At 36.8% G+C, this 20736-nt stretch overlaps 1 protein-coding gene across 2 annotated transcripts in view; it reads right to left on the reverse strand.

Moving 5' to 3' along the window:
• Positions 1-14848: 14848 nt before the first annotated feature.
• The window catches only part of ACSL5 (acyl-CoA synthetase long chain family member 5), a 61990-nt gene continuing 56102 nt past the window's right edge, over positions 14849-20736 (reverse strand). The window contains exons 18-23 of one of the 2 annotated variants that reach the window (XM_007479007.3): positions 20516-20632; positions 18491-18634; positions 17331-17432; positions 16865-16936; positions 15852-15998; positions 14849-15310 (exon numbers count right to left, since the gene is read on the reverse strand). In XM_007479007.3, coding sequence (XP_007479069.1) covers positions 15858-15998; positions 16865-16936; positions 17331-17432; positions 18491-18634; positions 20516-20632 — 576 coding nt within the window. In that variant the 3' untranslated portion in view covers positions 14849-15310; positions 15852-15857. Of the gene's footprint in view, positions 15999-16864; positions 16937-17330; positions 17433-18490; positions 18635-20515; positions 20633-20736 lie in introns of both variants that reach the window. The other variant, XM_056803888.1, reaches the window with a different exon arrangement.

Here is a 20736-nt window from a genome sequence, read left to right on the forward strand (position 1 = left end):
TATGTTGTGGAGCTCACAGTGAATTGTATTTTTTCACTTCCTCTTTTTAGCAGTTGTAATAGGATATGGGTTAGAAAGCACTTGCCTTAATTCATATTTAGACTTGGGTACTAGAAAACTGTTTAACCTAATGGAAAATTGGATATTGCAAGTATACAAAGATCTTTAGTAACAAACTTTTTTTTAATGTTTTATTATTTTTTCATTTTGTTAAATATTTCCCAATTATATTTTTATTTATTTATAAATATTTTTTCCATGATTGTCTCCGTACCTCTTCCCTCCCCTTTTACAGAGCTGACAAGCAACTGTACTGGGTTATACATGTGTTATCTCTTGATACCTATCTCCATATCTTTAAAAAGAGTAATATTTAAAAACCAAAACCCCAAATCATATACCCATATAAACAGGTGATAGATCATATGCTTTCTTCTGCATTTCTACTCCCACACTTCTTTCCCTGTGGATAGCATTATTTCTCATAAGTCCCTTAGGGCTGTCCTGGATCATTGCATTGCTATTAGTAGCAAAGTCAAACATTCTTATGCATGGAGGATAGCTAAAGATTGGTACTGAGCTTAGTTGAAGGATTTTAGAGAAAGATTTCTAACACATTCAAAAACTTGCCACGGAAAAGTGATTTTAATGTTTTAGAACCTTGTTGCTTAAACTAGTGAGGACATCTTGTTTCTGGTGATAGCATTATGGCCTTTGTAACTTTTAATGTCTAAATCATGGCTTGCTTAATATAATAGTCTCTTCAATGAATGAATAAATAGTTTCTCTAACTGGTAATGAAGGGTTGTACAAGATTATATTTTTACGTATATTTGAATAGAAAATATTTTTTAATTTATTTAGTCATTTTAGAACATTATTCCTTGGTTACAATAATCACATTATTTCCCTCCCTCCCCTCCACCCGCCATTCCCACAGCCAACGCATGATTTCATTGGGTATTACTTATGTCCTTGATCAGAACCTATTTCCATGTTGTTGGTGTTTGCAATAGGATGTTCATTTAGAGTCTACCTCCCCAGCCATATCCACTCAACCCATGTATTCAAGCAGTTGTTTTTCATCTGTGTTTCTGCTCCTGGTTTTTCCTCTGAATGTGGATAGTGTTCTTTCTCATAGATTTCTCCAAGTAGTTCAGGATCACTGCATTGCCATTAATGGAGAAGTCCACTACATTCAATTGTACCATAGTGTATCAGTCTCTCTGTACAATGTTCTCCTGGTTCTACTCCTTTCACTCTGCATCAATTCCTACATGATATTCTAGTTCCCATGGAATTCCTCCACATTATTATTCCTTTGAGCACAATAGTATTCCATCAACAACATATACCACAATTTGTTCACCCATTACCCAATTGAAGGGCATCCCCTCGTTTTCCAATTTTTTGCCACCACAAAGAGCGCAGCTATGAATATTCTTGTACAGGTCTTTTTCCTTATTAACTCTTTGGGGTAAAAACCCAGCAGTGCTATGGCTGGATCAAAGGGCAGTCTTTTAGCGTCCTTTGGGCATAGTTCCAAATTGCCCTCCAGAATGGTTAGATCAATTCACAACTCCACCAGCAATGCATTAATGTCCCAACTTTGCCACATCCCCTCCAGCATTCTTTACTTTCCTTTGCTGTCATGTTAGCCAATCTGCTAGGTGTGAGGTGATACCTCAGAGTTGTCATGTGCTTATTAATAGTTTTGATTTCTTTAACTGAAAATTGCCTATTCCTGTCCCTAGCCCATTTATAGGTTGGAGAATGGCTTGATTTTTTTGTAGAATTGATTTAGCTCTTTGTAAATTTGAGTAATTAGACCTTTGTCGGAGGTCTTTGTTATGAAGATTGTTTCCCAATTGGTTGCTTACCTTCTCATCTTGGTTACATTGGTTTTGTTTGTACAAAAACTTTTTACTTTGATGTAATCAAAATTATTGATTTTACATTTTGTGATTTTTTTCCAGCTCTTGCTTGGTTTTAAAGTCTTTCCTTTCCCAAAGATCTGACATGTATACTATTCTGTGTTCACATAATTTACTTACAGTTTCCTTCTTTATATTCAGGTCATTCACCCATTCTGAGTTTATCTTGGTGTAGAGTGTGAGATGTCGATCCAAATCTAATTTCTCCCATACTGTCTTCCAATTTTCCCAGCAGTTTTTATCAAATAGTGGATTTTGGAATCAAAAGGTGGGGTCTTTGGGTTTGTCATAGACTGTCTTGCTGAGGTCATTTACCCGAAGTCAATTCCTTCTGATCCTTCTTTCTGTCTCTTAGCCGGTACTAAATTGTTTTGATGACCACTGTTTTATAGTATAGTTTGAGATCTGGGACTGCAAGTCCTCCTTCCTTTCCCTGGATATCCTTGATCTTTTATTCCTCCAAAAGAACTTTGTTAGAGTTTTTTCTAATTCAGTTAAAACGTTTTTTGGTAGTTCAATAGGTATAGCACTAAATACGTAAATTAATTTGGGTAGGATTGTCATTTTTATTATGTTAGCTCGTCCTATCCTTGAGCAATAGATGTTTTTTCCAATTGTTTAGATCTGGTTTTAATTGTGTGGAAAGTGTTTTGTAGTTGTGTTCATATAGTTCCTGTGTTTGTCTCAGCATATAGATTCCTAAGTATTTTATTTTGTCTAAGGTGATTTTAAATGGAATTTCTTTCTAATTCTTGCTGCTGAGATGTGTTGGAGATATATAGAAATGTTGATGACTTATGTGGGTTTATTTTGTATCCTGAAACTTTGCTAAAGTTGTTGATTATTTCGACTAGCTTTTTGGTTGATTCTCTAGGATTCTTTAAGTAGACCATTATATCATCTGCAAAGAGTGATAGCTTGGTCTCCTCATTGCCAATATTAATACCTTCAATTTCTTTTTCTTCTCTAATTGCTACTGCTAATGTTTCTAGTACAATGTTAAATAATAGAGGTGATAATGGGCATCCTTGTTGCACTACTGATCTTGTTGGGAAGGCTTCTAGTTTATCCCCATTGCAGATGATGTTTGCTAGTAGTTTTAGATATATACTGTTTATTATTTTTAGGAAAGGCCCTTCTATTCCTATACTTTCTAGTGTTTTCAATAGAAATCTATGTTGTATTTTGTCAACGGCTTTTTCTGCATCTGTTGAGATAATCATGTGATTTTTCTTGGTTTGCATGTTAATATGGTCAACTATGTGGATGGTTTTCCTAATATTGAACCATCCTTGCATTCCTGGTGTGAATCCTACCTGATCATAGTGAATAACCCTAGTGATGACTTGCTGGAGTCTTTTTGCTAGTATCCTATAAGATTTTTGCATCTATATCCATTAAGGAGATTGGACTATAATTTTCTTTCTCTGTTTTGATCTGCCTGACTTTGGGATCAGAATCATATTTGTGTCATAAAATGAATTTGGTAGAACTCTTCCTTTGCATATTCTGTCAAAAAGTTTGTATAATATTGGAATTAGTTGTTCTTTGAATGATTGATAGAATTCATTTGTGAATCCATCTGGACCTGGGGATTTTTTCTTAGAGAGTTCTTTGATGGCTTGTTCAATTTCTTTTTCTGATTCAGTGTTGTTTAGGTCATCTATTTCTTCCTCTGTTAGTCTAGGCAATTTATATTTTTTGTAAATATTCATCCATATCACCTAGATTGCCATATTTGTTGCCATAAAGATGGGCATAATATTTTTAATGATTGCCTTAATTTCCTCTTCATTAGAGGTAAGGTCTCCCTTTTCATCTTGGATACTGTCAATTTGGTTTTCTTCTTTCCTTTTTTTAATTAGATTGACCAGTACTTTGTCTATTTTATTTGTTTTTTCAAAGTACCAGCTTTCTACTCCTAGTCCTACCTTTTCTTCTTTCACTTTTTCCTTCTACACCAATGTTTGTTTTTAATCAGACCCCATAGTTTCCACCCTAATTTCACTTCCCTTTCTTTACAGTCTTTTTAAACTACCCACCCACCCTCTCCCTCCCTTGTACTGCTTCCCTTCCCACCAGTCCATTTGTTACCCTTCTACTTCCCTATAGGGTGCAAATCTATTCTCTGCCCCAGTGGATTGGATTGTTCTTCTTTATTTGGGTCAATTTTAAAGCATGTAAGAGTTGAGTATTTCCTACCTCCAACCTCTTTACCCATCCAGTGTATTGATGTTTTCCCCCCTCCCGCCATGATCTTCTTTGTGACATATAAATTTACCCCCTTTTGTTTCTTTTCCCATTTCTTTTAGTATTAACGTCTTTTTTTAGCTCTGGTTGTGTATATATATATATATATATATATATATATATATGTTTGTGTGTGTATATATATGTGTGTGTGTATGTGTGTATATATATATATATATGTATTTACATGTATTTAAAAAGTTTTGTTTTGTTTTTCTTTTCCCCTCTTTTTTAATTACCTTTTGATGATTCTCTTTAGTTCTGTGCTTGGGCATCAGATTTTCAGTTCAGGTCTGGTCTTTTCTTTACAAATGCTTGGAATTCTATTTTATTGAATGACCATACTTTCACCTGTAAGAATATAGTCAGTTTTGCTGGGTAGTTGATTCTTGGTTGTAGACCTAGTTTCCCTTACTTTTCAGAATATCATATTTCATGGCTTTCAGTCCTTCAGTGTAGATGCAGTCAGATTCTGTGTTATCCTCACTGTGGTTCCATGGTATCTGAATGACTTCTTGGACACTTGTAATATTTTTTCCTTCATCTGATAGTTCTTGAATTTGGCTATAACATTCCTGGGTATTGTCAATTGGGGATTAAGTACAAGAGGTGATCTGTGGATTCTTTCAATCGCCACTCTTCCTTCTTGTTCTAGAATATCAGGGCAGTTTTCTTGGATAATTTCCTGTAGTATGATGTTGACCTTTTTCTTTTGTCATGGTCTTCTGGTAGACCAATGATTCTTAAGTTGTCTCTCCTGGAATGATTTTTCTAAATCTTCTGTTTTTTTCATTCTTTTGTTTTTGTTTTATAGTGTCCTGCTGCCTTGTGAAGTTACTTTATTCTTGTTGTTGTATTCTGGTTCTTAAAGACTGGATTTCATCCCTGGATTTTGGTCATCCTTCTCCTTATGGTCTGATTTTCTTTGGAAATCCTCTTTACCTCATCTCTCATCTCCTTTGCCTCATCTTTCATCCTCTTTACCTCATCTTTCATCTCCTTTGCCTCATCTTTTGTCTTCTTTGCCTCGTCTTTCATCTCCTTTGCCTCGTTTTCAAGCTGGTTGATTTTGGCTTTCAAGACACAATTTTCAGTTTCCAGATGACTTATCTTAGTTTTTTAAGTTCTTTTCCCAATTGTCTTCAACCTCTATTAATTGTGTTTTGAATTGTATTTTGAGTTCTTCCAAAGCCTGTATCCAGTTCACTCGGTTTTCTGGTTTATTTCTTGGTATTTCCTCCTCTATTACTTTTGCTCTTTGTTCATTGCCTGTATAGAAGCTGTCAATTGTAATTTCTTTTTTCTTTTTCTGTTGTTTGCTCATATTTACCCCATCTTTACTTCCTGCTGTTGTCTGTGCTCTTTCTCCTCTCATTTTTTGTTTTTTGTTTTGGGGTTTTCTTTTAGTCTCCCCTCTTGGAGCTTTGTCAGGAGATCTCTCAGTGCAGTCTGTGGGGGAGGGGTGTTGGAGCTTGGCTTCCTTGTCCTTTGGAAGCTTGCATTGGATTAAAGACCAGCAATCTATGGGGCAGGGGTGTTGGAGTTTGAGCTTCCCTGACCTCTGAAGACTTTTGATGGGATTAAGTCTTGCTGGGTTGAGCTGGATATGCCCTGAGGCCAAAACCTCCTGGAAGGCTGGAGCAATATGGAGGGTCTTCCACTGTGACCAGGCTGCCCGCTCTGCACTCCCTCTCTAGCTCCTTCCCCACTGCCTATGTTCAATGCTCTGAGCCTCATACAGTCCTGCCCACAAGGTACTCCCTCCAGACCAGCTCCTTTGCCCACCCAGAGGTTCCTGCTGCCACTAGAGGCTTAGTGCTCTAGGTGGGGGAGGAGTAGTCCAGGGACCTTCCTTCTGTTCCCCTTAAATCTGAGTGTTCTCAAATTCCGGTTTTTGGAGGGTGTACCTTTTGAATTGAGTCCAACAGGAGGGTTCCTTGGCTCTGTCTTTTTGTTAGGTTTGATTTTCAGTCCCCTAGGAGCATTTAATTTGTAATTGGTAAGGAAGGGTTTTCAGAGGTCTGAACTTTCGCTGCCTCTACTCCGCCATCTTGACTCTAGTTCGAAGGGAAAATATTTTGAAGAACAAAAGGAACATCCTTTTGAAATGTGTATATATATATATATATATATATATATATATATATATATATGTGTGTGTATATATATATATATATATCTTTGTCTTCATATTTTAACACGTGCTTGATCACATGAGTTGATGGGGATATGACTGGGGATGTAGACTAGTCATCCTAGTGCAATTATCAGTAATATGGAAATAGGTCTTGATCAATGACAAAAGTAAAACACAGTGGAATTGTGTTTTGGCTATGGGGGGAGGGAGGGAAGGAAAGAACATGAATCATGTAACCATGGAAAAAATGTTCTAAATTAAATTTTTCTATTTAAGTTATTTCTGACCATATCCCTTTCCAGTGAGCCATCCCTTATAACAAAGTATGAGGGTAAAATGCAGCTCAGTAAAGCCAACACATCATCTAAGACTGATGGTATATACAGAGTTTAATGACCATAGTACCCCACTGTATGTTTTCTCAATTTTTTTCCAAAACCAATTATGATTTTCATTCAGCATTAGAAACATTACCTTGTTCTTTCTGTTTACATTGTTGTAATCTTGTATCATTTTCCTTGTTCTGTTTACTTCACTCTATCAATTCATTTAAGGCTTCCCATACTCCTGGGAATTCATTTCTTTTGGTACAATAATATTTCATTACAATCTTGTACCACAATGAATTTAGCCTTTCCCTAAAAGATGTGAATCTACTGTGTGACAAGTTCTTCACTATCACAAAAGTACTGATATGACTATCTTGGACATTTCTTGATGCCCTACCCTCCTTTGAGCTTATATGTGCCTAGAAACAGAACCTCCGAATTAAAGTCTATGGCTATTTTAGTCACTGATTGAGATTAATTCTGAGTTACTTCCCAGAATGATTAGGCTAATTCATACCTCTTCCAGTCAGTCAGCATTTCTGTCAGCCTATTATGTTCTGGGCTTTGTACACACAGATTCTCAAAGCATTTTTTTCATTTGCTTTGTCTTTCAATATTCTAGCCAACCATTTTCATCTTTGCCTATTTGCTAGATGTAAGGTGAATCCTCAGATTTATAATTCTCTATTAGTCATTTGGAACCATTTTTCAGATCCATTGAGGAATGGCTCATGGCCTCATATATTTGTATTAATTGTAAATTCTGTTCTTAAAATCCTCTAGAAAAGGGAGATGTACTATTACCTATTTCAGACTGAAAGTCGAGCCCTCAGAGCAGAAGAATGCTATGAATCTTAAAATTGCTTAGACTGTACCTTAGACGATCTGGTTAAGCTATTCCCTATTGTAACAAAAGGAGGTACTTGGTCAGGAATGTATTGAGAACTTTAAAATTACTCCACCCTGCTCAGGCAGTGCCTTTGGGGAAGATAAAGTTGTAAACTGGTGGAACAATGAAAAGTCCCTAACTCATTGTAAAGCTAGAACCTTAAGTCAGGTCTACTTTTAGATCTAATACAAAAGGGTTCTAAGTACCTATGAAGGTTAAATTAATCACTAAAAGGTCAAGCAACTTAAAAAGGCAAACTTAACAAAAGAGGTGTGAAGTTTTAGTCTACCCAGAGAAGGTGAGAACTAAAGAGTGGCTAGAACTAAGAATGGGCAGTCCTGGGGAAAAGTGTATACTGTGATTAGTAGATAAAAATTTTGGGGAGGTGACATAAGAGAAAATTTCTTTAAAAGGAAGGGACTTATTGAAATTGAGGAAATTTGGAGTTTGGACTAGTTGGAGTTCATAGTTCAGTTTGGAAGTTCACCGTGGAAGTTGGGAGTTTAGAGTTAGTTTGGAGGAGCTGGGTCTCTGAACTCAGTTCAGGAGTTGAGGATTTCAGTGAAGGACTGGAGTTTTGCTTGGGACAAATCTTGTGCTGAGTAATAAAAGACTGACTAGTCGCTCTTAAGGCTCAGGCCTAGGCCCTTCATACTATTTTCTCTTATTCTCTCTCCCTTTCCTTATTTCCTTCATTTGTATTAATTAAAATCTCCATAAAACCGAGCTGACTTGGGTATTTTCATCTTTGGGAATTTTTCCCATGGCAACCACTTATTTTTTATTTAAAACAACTTAAAATTATCTTTAAAAGTTTTGGCAGGGGGCAGCTGGGTAGCTCAGTGGATTGAGAGCCAGGCCTAGAGACGGGAGGTCCTAGGTTCAAATCAGGCCTCAGCCACTTCCTAGCTGTGTGACCCTGAGCAAGTCACTTGACCCCCATTGCCTACCCTTACCACTCTTCTGCCTTGGAGCCAATACACAGTATTGACTCCAAGACGGAAGGTAAGGGTTTAAAAAAAAAAGTTTTGGCAATTCACAGTCTTGAAACCCATTTTCGCAGTTACTATTCATTTGCTTTGTCTTTCAATGTTCTAGCCAACCATTTTCATCTTGTGTCATCTTTGCCTATTTGCTAGATGTAAGGTGAAGCCTCAGATTTATAATTCTCTATTAGTCATTTGGAACCATTTTTCAGATCCTTTGAGGAAAGGCTCATGGCCTCATATATTTGTATTAATTGTATATTCTATTCTTAAAATCCTCTAGAAAAGGGAGATGCACTATTACCTATTTCATACTGAAAGTCAGGCCCTCAGAGCAGAAAAATGCCCAGATGGAAGGAGTAGGAACTAATATCACAGGCTACAAAGTCAAGAATGACAAGTATTTTGGAAAAAGTATTTGGCTTTGGCAGTGGTCAGTAGTAACTTTGCAAAGGGGCATGTTCATATTTTGGTGAGACCTACTCAGTAATGTAGATTTCTCATTATCAAAGTTTGACAGAATTGAGATGGGATGATCCACAAGATAGAAGGTTAGCAAAGTAAGAATAAAGAGACACTAGCATATAGTTAACTACAGTTTTGAGTATGAGAAAGGATGGTGCTTTAGGACAGCAAGGTGGGTCAGTGAATAGAGAACCAGGCCCAGAGATGGTAGGTTCTGGGTTCAAATCTGGCCTCAGCTGCCTTCTAGCTATGTGAACCTGGGCAAGTCACTTAACCCCCATTGCCTACTCCTTACCACTCTTCTGCCTTGGAACCAATAGGATTTTAAAAAAGGGGGTTAGGGGTGGGGATTTGCCAACCCAAAGAGACTTTGGCTATTATTATTGTAGATGGAAGGGATGAACCTTAGTAGAATGGATCACTAAAAATGTATGAGGTAGAGAATTAAAAGAGAAAACTTGCAGAGAAAGTGAAAGGGTAGAATCAAAGGTAAAGAGAAGAGGGTTAGCCTGGAAAGAGGAAACTGAAGGAAGTGAGATAATTTCATTTCCTGAAAATGATGCAATTTGCAAATACAAAGGAATGAACCTGGAAGGCCAAGGGTATAAAGAATAAAATTTGAGGGAGACTGAGGCAGGTAGAAATTAGTTTCTCTGTGAGGAGTATTATAATTTTATGAGATTTATTAAAGGTTAAGGATTAAAGAAAATACAGAATAAGAAAACACATGCCTAGGCCAGAGAGGCCTAGACAAGATAACCTTACATCATGAAAGAGACATGTCTGCTACAAAACGGAAGTCGAAAAGCCCGAGCCTATTCACAACCAGGTTTAAATACCCCATCTCACTTTCGGCCCAGGTGAGAATTCAGTGAGATTAGAGGGCATTCTGGGGAAGTGGAGCAAGGATTTCTGGGGATTTAAGTCCTGGATTTGAGTCTATTTTTACAAGGGCTTGAAAAACATTTTAAAAATTTTGGTAACTTGGGAGTCTCATCACTGATTAAGGGCTGTTTTGACTGAAATAAGAGAGGGAGAGTAAAAACAGCCCACAGTTGGCTTGGCAGTTATCTGTAAAGATGATGTATCTGTTTCTGTCATTGGCAGGATTCAGAATACAGAAAATTAGATCAGTAATTGATAGGGAGCTTTAGCTGAAAAGAGGGAATTGTAAAATCTGTGTCATCAGCTATATACTATGCAAAGTGCGGGTAACAGGATGATCACAAAACAAAGAAAGGTTAATTACACTGGTCACACAGAAGCAGGACTTGCACCTAGGTCTTGTTATCTCCAGCTCTTTATGCACTACACAATGTGGTCTCACTTTATTTCAAAGTATAATATTAAATAGCATACAAAGTTATTTTCCCTGGTTCTGGTAAAAATATTACATGAATGTGAAAGAATGTAGAGGAAGCTGAATGGGAAGAAACAAGACCAGTAACTTCAACTTGGACGGGATTATAGAAGTCATTTAGTCCAATCCTCTCATTCGACAGACGAAACTAAAAGGCAAAGAAGCAAAGTGGCCTGCCTAAGGTCACATAGGCAGCAAATAAGACAACTATAATTGAAACCTAAGTGCTCTGACTCCCAATCAAGTCCCTGCCTCCATGTTGCCATGAGGAAACTGCGAATTTTAAAAACTACTCCACCCTACTCGGACTTCAGAAGATTTGATTTAGCTATCTCCTGATTGTGACAATGAAGATACTCTCTTTAACAGAATTAGGAATATCTTGTAGTACTTTACACTACTTAGATATACTTTAGGAGAAGATAGTTATAATCTCCTAATTGAAAAATGAAGGTACTTAGTTCTCACATTATGGTGAAGCTAGAACTTTAAGCTAAGTCTATTTTTTAGACCTTATTACAAAAAGTTGTTAAGTAACTCTAAAGGTTAAATTAATCACAAAAAGGTCAAGTAACTAACAAAAGGTGAACTTAACAAAGAAGTGTGAAGTAGCTCCAAAGATACAAACTAATCAAAGAAGGTGAGAACTAAAACGGAGAAAGAAAACTATAGACCAATCTCCCTAATGAATATAGATGCAAAAATCTTAAATAGGATACTAGCAAAACGACTCCAGCAAGTGATCAGGAGGATCATTCACTATGATCAAGTAGGATTTATACCAGGAATGCAGGTCTGCTTGACATAATTGACAATATCAACAAGCAAACCAAGAAAAATCACATGATTATCTCAATAGATGCAGAAAAAGCCTTTGATAAAATACAACACCCATTCCTATTAAAAACACTAGAAAGCATAGGAATAGAAGGATCGTTCCTAAAAATAATAAACAGTATATATCTAAAACTATCAGCAAACATCATCTGCAATGGGAATAAACTAGATGCATTCCCAATAAGATCAGGAGTGAAACAAGGATGCCCATTATCACCTCTATTATTTAACATTGTACTAGAAACACTAGCAGTAGCAATTAGAGAAGAAAAAGAAATTGAAGGCATTAAAATAGGCAAGGAGGAGACCAAATTATTGCTCTTTGCGGATGATATGATGGTCTACTTAAAGAATCCTAGAGAATCAAACAAAAAAGCTAGTCGAAATAATCAACAACTTTAGCAAACTTTCAGGATACAAAATAAACCCACATAAGTCATCAGCGTTTCTATATATTTCCAATCCATCTCAGCAGCAAGAATTAGAAAGAGAAATTCCATTTAAAATCGCCTTAGACAAAATAAAATACTTACGAATCTCCTGAGACAAACACAGGAACTATATAAAGCACAACTACAAAACACTCTCCACACAACTAAAACTAGACTTGAGCAATTGGAAAAACATTAACTGCTCATGGGAAGGACAAGCCAATATAATAAAAATGAACATCCTACCCAAACTTATTTATTTAGTGTTATACCCATTGAACTTCCAAAAAAAATTTTTTGCTGATTTAGAAAAAGCCATAACAAAGTTAATTTGGAAGAAAAAAGGATCAAGGGTATCCAGGGAAATAATGAAAAAAATTAAAAGGAAGGTGGCCTTGCAGTCCTAGATCTCAAACTCTATTATAAAGCAGTGGTTATCAAAACAATTTGGTACTGGCTAAGAGACAAAAAGGATGATCAGTTGAATAGACTTGGGGTAAGTGACCTCAGCAAGACAGTCTATGACAAACCTAAAGACCCCAGCTTCTGGGACAAAAACCCACTATTTGACAAAAACTGCTGGGAAAACTGGAAGAGAGTGTGGGAGAGATTAGGTTTGGATAAACACCTCATACCCTACACCAAGATAAACTCAGAATGGGTAAATGACTTGAACATAAAGAAGGAAACTATAAGTAAATTAGGTGAACACAGAATAGTATACATGTCAGACCTGTAGGAAGGGAAAGACTTCAAAACCAAGCAAGACATGGAAAAAGTCACAAAATGTAAAATAAACAATTTTGATTACATCAAATTAAAAAGGTTTTGTACAAACAAAACTAACGAAACCAAAATGAGAAGGGAAGCAACAAATTGGGAAACAATTTTCATAACAAAAACCTCTGATAAAGGTCTAATTACTCAAATTTATAAAGAGCTAAATCAATTCTACCAAAAAATCAAGCCATTCTCCAATTGATAAATGGGCAAGGGACATGAACAGGCAGTTTTCAGAAAAAGAAATCCAAACTATTAATAAGCACATGAAAAAGTGTTCTAAATCTCTTATAATCAGATATTCAAATCAAAACAACTCTGAGGTATCACCTCACACCTAACAGAATGGGTAACATGACAGCAAAGGAAAGTAATGAATGCTGGAAGGGATGTGGCATTAATTCATTGCTGGTGGAATTGTGAATTGATCCAGCCATTCTGGAGGACAATTTGGAACTATGCCCAAAGGGCGATAAAAGACTACCCTTTGATCTAGCCATAGCACTGCTGGGTTTGTACCCCAAAGAGATAATAACGAAAAAGAATTGTACAAGGATATTCATAGCTGCGCTCTTTGTGGTGGCCAAAAATTGGAAAATGAGGGGATACCCTTCAATTAGGGAATGGCTGAACAAATTGTGGTATATGTTGGTGATAGAATACTATTGTGCTAAAAGGATTAATAAAGTGGAGGAATTCCATGGAGACTGGAACAACCTCCAGGAAGTGATGCAGAGTGAAAGGAGCAGAACGAGGAAAACATTGTACACAGAGACTGAAACACTGTGGTACAATCAAATGTAATGGACTTCTCCATTAGTGCCAATACAATGTCCCTGAACATTCTGCAGGGATCTAGGAGAAAAAGTACTATCCACAAGCAGAGGACAAATTGTGGGAGTAAAAACACTGAAGAAAAGCAACTGATTGACTACGGGGGCTGAGGGGACATGATTGAGGAGAGACTCTCAATGAACACCCTAATGTAAATACCAACAACATGGAAATGGGTCGGAATCAAGGACACAGTTGATACCCAGTGGAATCGTGTGTTAGCTATGGGAGGAGTGGTGGGAGGGGGGGAGGAAAAGAAAATGATCTTTGTGTCCAAGGAATAATGTTTGAAAATGACCAAATAAAATAATGTTTTTTAAAAAGGTGAGAACTAAAAATATTGGCAATCCTGGAGAAAGCCTTTGATGTGATTGGGAGATGAAAATTTAGAGGTGGAGACACAAGGGTGAAAGTTCTATATATTTGGGATTTTTTCATCTCTCAAAACCTCATTCCCTGGAAAATTGGATCTGGCTGATCACTTCCTGTGAGCAGCCTGGGCGCCAGTTCAATCCTGGAACTCAGCCTTGAGAAGCTCCCGCAGACAGCTTCCTTGAGACAGTCTCGTGGTGACTTAGGTAAGACTGACTTCCTCTCCCTTGGGCTCAGGGAGGCCACTTTGGCCAAGGCCTTTAACTCCTGCCTGACTCGCCCTGAGCCGGAGCAGTTTAAATGAACTCTTTCCTCTCTCTCTTCTCCTTAATTCCTTCTCTCTATATTAATTAAAATCACCATAATTTCCAGCTGATGGGTATTATTTAGGATTTTCCCTGGCAACCAATTAAATAGATTTTAAGTCACAATGCTAAAATTATCCTTACAGAACTTGGGTAAGAATCAAAGAAGGAAGAAATAGAAGCCATATTACCAATATGCTATGGACAGAAAGAGGTAATAGAAGTGAAGGAAATGTGACATGGAGACAACCAAACCCATTCATCTCTCTTCCAGTCTTTCCATTCTAGTTGAAGGCTCTACCATCATTCTTTTTTTTTTAGATTTTTAAAATTTTTTTTATTTAATTAGTCAATTTAGAACATTATTACTTGGTTACAAGAATCATATTCATTCTCACCCCTTACCGTAATGGATGTGCAATTCCATTGGGTTTTACATGTGTCCTTGATCAGAACCTATTTCTATGTTGTTGATATTAGCTCTAAGATAATCATTTAGAGTCTACATCCTCAATCATATCCCCTCAACATATGTAAACAAGCAGTTGTTTTTCTTCTGTGTTTTTTCTCCCAGTGTTTCCTCTGAATGTGGACAGTGTTTTTTCTCATAGATTCCTCTAAGTTGTTCAGGATCACTACATTGCCACTAATGGAGAAGTCCATTATATTTGATTGTACCACAGTGTATCAGTCTCTGTGTACAATGTTCTCCTGGTTCTGCTCCTCTCACTCTGCATCAATTCCTGGAGGTCATTCCAGGTCACATGGAATTCTTCCAGTTCATTGTTTCTTTGAGCACAATAGTATTCCATCACCAACATCCCCTCATTTTCCAATTTTTTGCCACCTACTAAATGAAACTTATTCCTTAGGACAAGAGAGGAGGTAGCTAGCTCACATTAAGCTAGCTTACCAGATCAAAGAGAAAAGCCTCTAACATTAAATATTTGCCACATTTTATTGTACAAGGTTCATGTTTACACAATTAACATGTATAATCTGGCTGTTGGTGAGTCAGGTAGCTGAGATGCATAAAGTCTTATCCTAAATAGTCTACCATCAGCTATTTCCTTTGTGAAAGACGTTTCTTCTCACTCTCCAGTTGTAGCATCTCACTTGCCAGTAGCTCTTCATTCCTAGTTCAATTGGTTTTTACTTAAGACTTGTTTGGTTTACTGCAAAAATACTTTTTCTTTGTGGCTTCCAGGTCAGCAACACACTGCAAGGAGATGTAGTCACAGGCTACTGCAGTAAAGAGCAACATGGAGGACAATGTTTTGATGTGAATGTCCCAATGAGAATCAATATTTCAAGGGCCAGGCATTATTGGAGAATGCTGGTGCTCTCAGCACTTTAAACGTCAGACACAACTGTGGTCTCTGGTTTGACCAGAAACCTGACCTGAAAAACAGTGGATAGAAAAGTGTTCTTTTTTTGATGCCCAGCCAATTAGAAATGAAAATCTACTATTTTGATAATAATATCCCAGAGAAGTCTATGCTGACTATCATTCTTAAACATTTGACTTCACTGATTTTTAGTAACCGGACAACTAAATTTCCAACCAACTGTTAGAACTTCTATTCAACTAGCATTACCTTCAGGAACAAGAAGAGGTTATAATGATACATAGCAATGGGCTTTTCTGCTTGTCACATTGTCAATGACTAAAAAGCCTGTACTGAATTTGCAAGTGGGGCTCAGCCCTTAAGGGCATGCCTTTGAAGTTATTAAATATACCCACAATAGCAGCATAATTTGAAGAAAGGGCAAAATCCCAGATGAGGAATCTTTCCTATTCACTGAAAAGATCATCAGATTTTAGTTGTTGGATGGGTCAAGTCACCCAAAATAGTACCTAAAGTTGTTGATCCACCCCACAGAAGATAGCACAGTTATTGACTAGTCAGATTGCCTCAGTGTCCCTTTTAGCCAGAAGTACCTCAAGCTATCCCTCCATAGTTTCATATAGATTATCAATTTGTCTACGAAAGTATTTGGCAAGCTCTGCCCGCTTTGCTTTCAGTGTAGGTGTCAAGAGTCCATTTTCAATGGAGAATGCTTCTGGGTGAATGTAGATGTCTTTGACCTAGGGAGAGGAAAAGGGGGGGGGAAACCCAATTAGAAGCCAATTTACTAACATTAACCAGAGCTGGAACCTTTTGAACCAAAAACTTTGCTGAAGGTTCTGTCCCTGAATTATCTCCATCAAGTGAAGATAAAGAAAGAAGAGAAACTGAGAATAGAGAGAGGGTGGCTCAGAAGGATTTTAGATCTAGTTTAGGAAGAGTAGACAGGCCTTGTTCTGGTCACCACTACATGCATAGCTCTGACAAAAGCAGGTTTTTAGGCTCCTGTTATACTACTTTCGTTCCTATCCCTTGTAACAAACTTACAGTCTAGTTGCATTAGTGGCACTCAGTCCAAACTCAGCTCCCAGAAAGTTATTACATGCTATCAAGCCCATTAACCACTACAGATGGACTTAAAGGCATGCCTATGAAGATATTAAATATACCCACAATAGCAGCATAATTCTTTTACTTACCTTCAGATTCTAGACTTATTACATGAAATTCTGTTTGGCTAAAGCTTCATGATCAGTTAAATGGGCTTTGCTATATTTTCATTTTTCTTTATTCTTATTTATAGAAGCCAACTATCCCTGTGGTATTTTGAATATAAGAATGTCTACCTAAATTTTAACATTAGTTATTGCTCTTAAAATATTATTCAACAATATATGTGTATAAATACTTGTGGTGTGTGTGTGTGTGTGTGTGTGTGTGTGTGTGTGTGTGTGTGTGTGTGTGTGTGTGTGTTGGCAGTTATGGGGATGTAGCCAAACATATAATGACAATTAAGGTAACACAGAAAGAATAGTTCCATACTTAACACAGCTAGAGGCTACCCATTTCCCATTAGAACTTTAAAGAATTGGAAAGCCATACTTACTTGTTCAAAAGACTTGAGGCCACCCTCTCTGCCAATTTTCAGCATGTCTTCCAAAATGGCCTTCTTTATATCCTAAGAATACCAAACAAGGGACTTTAAGTGTGGCTCTAGGAAGGGGGTCAGAGGAAGAGGAGGGGATGTTTTTTCTGTTGTGCATATACTGCTACATATATATATATTGTTTCTCCCTTTAGAATACACTTTCCTTAAGGGTAGGGAACTGTTTTCACTTTTGTCTTTCTCCAACACTAAGCAAAAAATAAGTGCTTAATAAAGTCTTTTTGATTTACTTATTAACCAGAAGACTGATAAAAGTTTGCTGGCTTAACTTTCCTTAAATCTAATGCCCTAGGATTATGAGGATAGATTCTGCATTCTAATCCAAGTGGGACTGAGGAAGTTAATTTAATCTCTTATTTTATTTAAACATGCCCAGACATAAATGAAAAATACTCTTGAAACTTACCATATTTAGGCAGAGATCCCGAAGGGAACCTTGGACACCAAATTTTGCTGTAAATTTAGGAATCACATCTGGATCAGGAATAACCACACCAACTAAGGATGACTGAAAAGGAAGAAGATACTTACTGCTTCAAAGTGGCCCAGAAGTTTTTTTCCCCATGGTTAAGAGGGGTGAGAGTAGAGGTTGGGGTGGGAGCCCAGGAAAGGGGATTTGTTTTTTCTCTTGGGAATTGCTGTCAAAAATACCTGTTTGTGAACCAATTCAAAAATAGATATTTTGACCACAATTTTTCCCCTTGACTTATTCAGATCCAGTAAGGATGTCTTTCCCTTTCCATAGAGTCTTTGTCCTGACTGTAATTGACTTAGTCTCATTTTAGAAATATTCTTTTCATTTATGAACTTCATCCTTGTCTTCAGTGATTGCTTTTAAAAATTTCTGTAAATTTTGGAGGTGGCAATGTGGTTCAATAGAGAGTGTTAATTCAGAGGCAAATGTTGGCTCTTCTACTTACTACCATGTTTAACTTCTCTGATTCTTGTAATCATTCAACTGTCACATAAGGGGTTTAGACTAAATGATTTCAAAGGTTGCTTGAGCTCCAAATCCATTATCCTATCAATTGTTCTCTCATCTTTTCTAGGTCTTTAATCTATAAAGATATAGTACTTATGCCAGTACTTATATTTTAAAAAAAAATGTGGGGTAGCCATTCCGAAGTTCTGATCTTATAACTTTTTTTTTTCTTTTCAAAATATTTTTTTCCAATTGCTTGGAAAAACATTTTTTACATTTAAAAATTTGTTTTGATTTTTCTAAATTTTCTCCTTCACACTTCCCTTCCCCTTTCCAAGAGACAGCAAGCAATTTGATATGTTACACATATCATATCCTTTAAGAAGTATCTAACGTCTATAGCAGATTGTTAAAAGCTTAGGCAATTGGGGTTAAGCTAAAAACATGGCTAAGAAGTGTCTGAAGCCAGATTTGAATCTTGGACCAACCATCTCTAGGCCTGGCTCTCTATCCACTAAGCCATTTAGCTGCCTCTAGAATTTCCTTATTATCAAAAGGAATTAGCATAAGTATTTTTCCTTCACTGGAAATACATAGTCTTAATTCCTAAATTCTCCCCAAAACTGCTTTGTTAATCAAATTACCCGTAAACTATCTCCATGTACAAAAACTTGAGATACTGGACCACTCCTGAGATACACATTTTCTATCTTCTCTGGAGCAATGTATTCTCCTTGGGCTAGCTTAAAGATGTTCTTCTTCCGATCAATGATCTTTAGGGTTCCATTCTGTATGGGATAACAACAGTTATTAGTATTCTTTTGGCCCAGGCTAGGACATCCATCATTCCCCAGTAAGTCCTGGCTCATATTTCCACTAACAAACAAAAATAACATTGGCTTACATTTATATAACAACTTAAGACTTCATGGAATGCTTTCCTCACGACAACCCTTTGAGGTAGATGGGGCAAATTAATATAATTTCTTGACCTGTTTTTTCATTTATGAAAACTGAGTAAGTGGCCTACCACTCAAGGTTAAAAAGCTCTAGGGCTTTTTTTGTTAAACCTTTAAGGCCAGGTTCAAATCCATATCTTCAAACTCCAAAGTCCAATGAACAATTATGCCCCATCTCCTCATTTTCTCTACATCCCTCTTTAGATCAGCAGCAAGAATGGGAGTGAAGAGTAGTACAGCTCTTAGCATACAAAGATAAAGAGATGGCAATAGTGAATAGCATGTTAAACTTGAAGTCAGAATATCCAAGTTCAAATTCCTTCTCAGTTACTTCCTAACTCCATGACTGAGCAAGTGGGATGGGGACTTGGGGACCTCTAAGGTCTGTTCTAGCCTTAAATCTTTGACCCTAAGAATATATTTAGTTTCTCTTTGCCAAAAGGGTCAATATCAAGATGAATAAAAGGAGAATTTAGGTTTTTTTTAACTAGTTATGTCAGTATTTGCCATAGTAAAGTATACTGAGCCATGTCCAGATCCCTTAGAAATATGGAAGAATTATATGAGTTATAAAAAAATTGTTTTTAAGATTCTTTATCCAGGTCTTTTCCTTCAATTATCTCTAGTTGATAGGGCAACACCTTTGTGTGACTTTGGAAAAGTCAACAAAATGCACTTGTTGCAGCAAAAATATATCTGGATAGCCAAAACTAATTAGCCAAGTTAACTAGTGCTCAGGAGTTCTGATTTTTGAGATTTGATAGTAAAGGTATCCTTTCCATATCATGGAGTTTAAGGATGCAGCACCCTTCATATCTGGAAAATATGAGTAAAATGTTTTTGGCCCTCATACCAAAGAAGTCTGAATTTTTTCTATTTCTTTTATGGGGCATTTACATTACCTGAAAAAAAATTGTCATTTAATTTCTTATGCCAACCAATAATATATTGAAACTACAATGGGGAAACTTGTGATATGGAAACCTGCCTGTCTATCACTTTTCATAAAAGCTTATGCCCCAATATAGACAATGAGGTAACCCATTTGTGTTTAATAATAATAATTACTTACCATTACAAAGATAAAGAAGTAACTTGCTCAATTTGAATAAGTATATGGATGTCTGAGAATTATTAGTATAGTTTAGCCCTTATAAATTTTGGGTTTAGATTTGTGTATAGGGAAAGATTAGAAAGAAAAAGATAAACAGATTCTAGACTGGCAATTAGGTTTTACTATATGGAGCATAGTAAAATATACAGAAAAAGTATTTTGGGCAATGTGAGTGGTCTAATTCGTATAAGTATTCCATATAATAACTGCTATTTCAATCCTGTAGGACCCATTTACTATTTGTAGGCGAGACCTTCCCTCATCTTATAATCGTATATAATATAGATTACTGAGACCCTATGATAAGGTGTCTTTGCTTAAGGTCATATAGCTAATTAGTGACCAGACGTGGCACTACTTAGCTGAGCCCAGGGCCAACTCGTAGGGGTGGCCTCTTTTCCATTCTATCACAGTTGCCCTACACCTCTTTAAAAAGCTGCATGTAATGAGCAGAATCCTGATGGCTTCCACACTAGCACCAAGTGAGATAAGTCAGCTACCATTTTATAACTTCGTCTTCCTTAAATAATAAAAAAAGACATTCAAACTCAAGTAGTTTCAAGTGGGCTCTACCAGAAGTGATGAAAGAAACTCACTGGTAACCAACGGCCTATGTCTCCTGTGTGAAGCCAACCGTCTTTGTCAAGAGCTTCAGCTGTTTTCTCAGTGTCCTTCAGATAGCCTTTGAACACATTGGTGCCTCTGATGCAAATCTATAAAACAATCATTAAAAGATCATAACCCTCTATTTTCTAATTGAGTCTGCCCAGATAAATAGTATTCATGGATACCTTCTTAGCATCATCAGAATGATTTT

The sequence above is a fragment of the Monodelphis domestica genome, chromosome 1 (assembly GCF_027887165.1).
Source record: "Monodelphis domestica isolate mMonDom1 chromosome 1, mMonDom1.pri, whole genome shotgun sequence".
NCBI lineage: Eukaryota > Metazoa > Chordata > Mammalia > Didelphimorphia > Didelphidae > Monodelphis > Monodelphis domestica.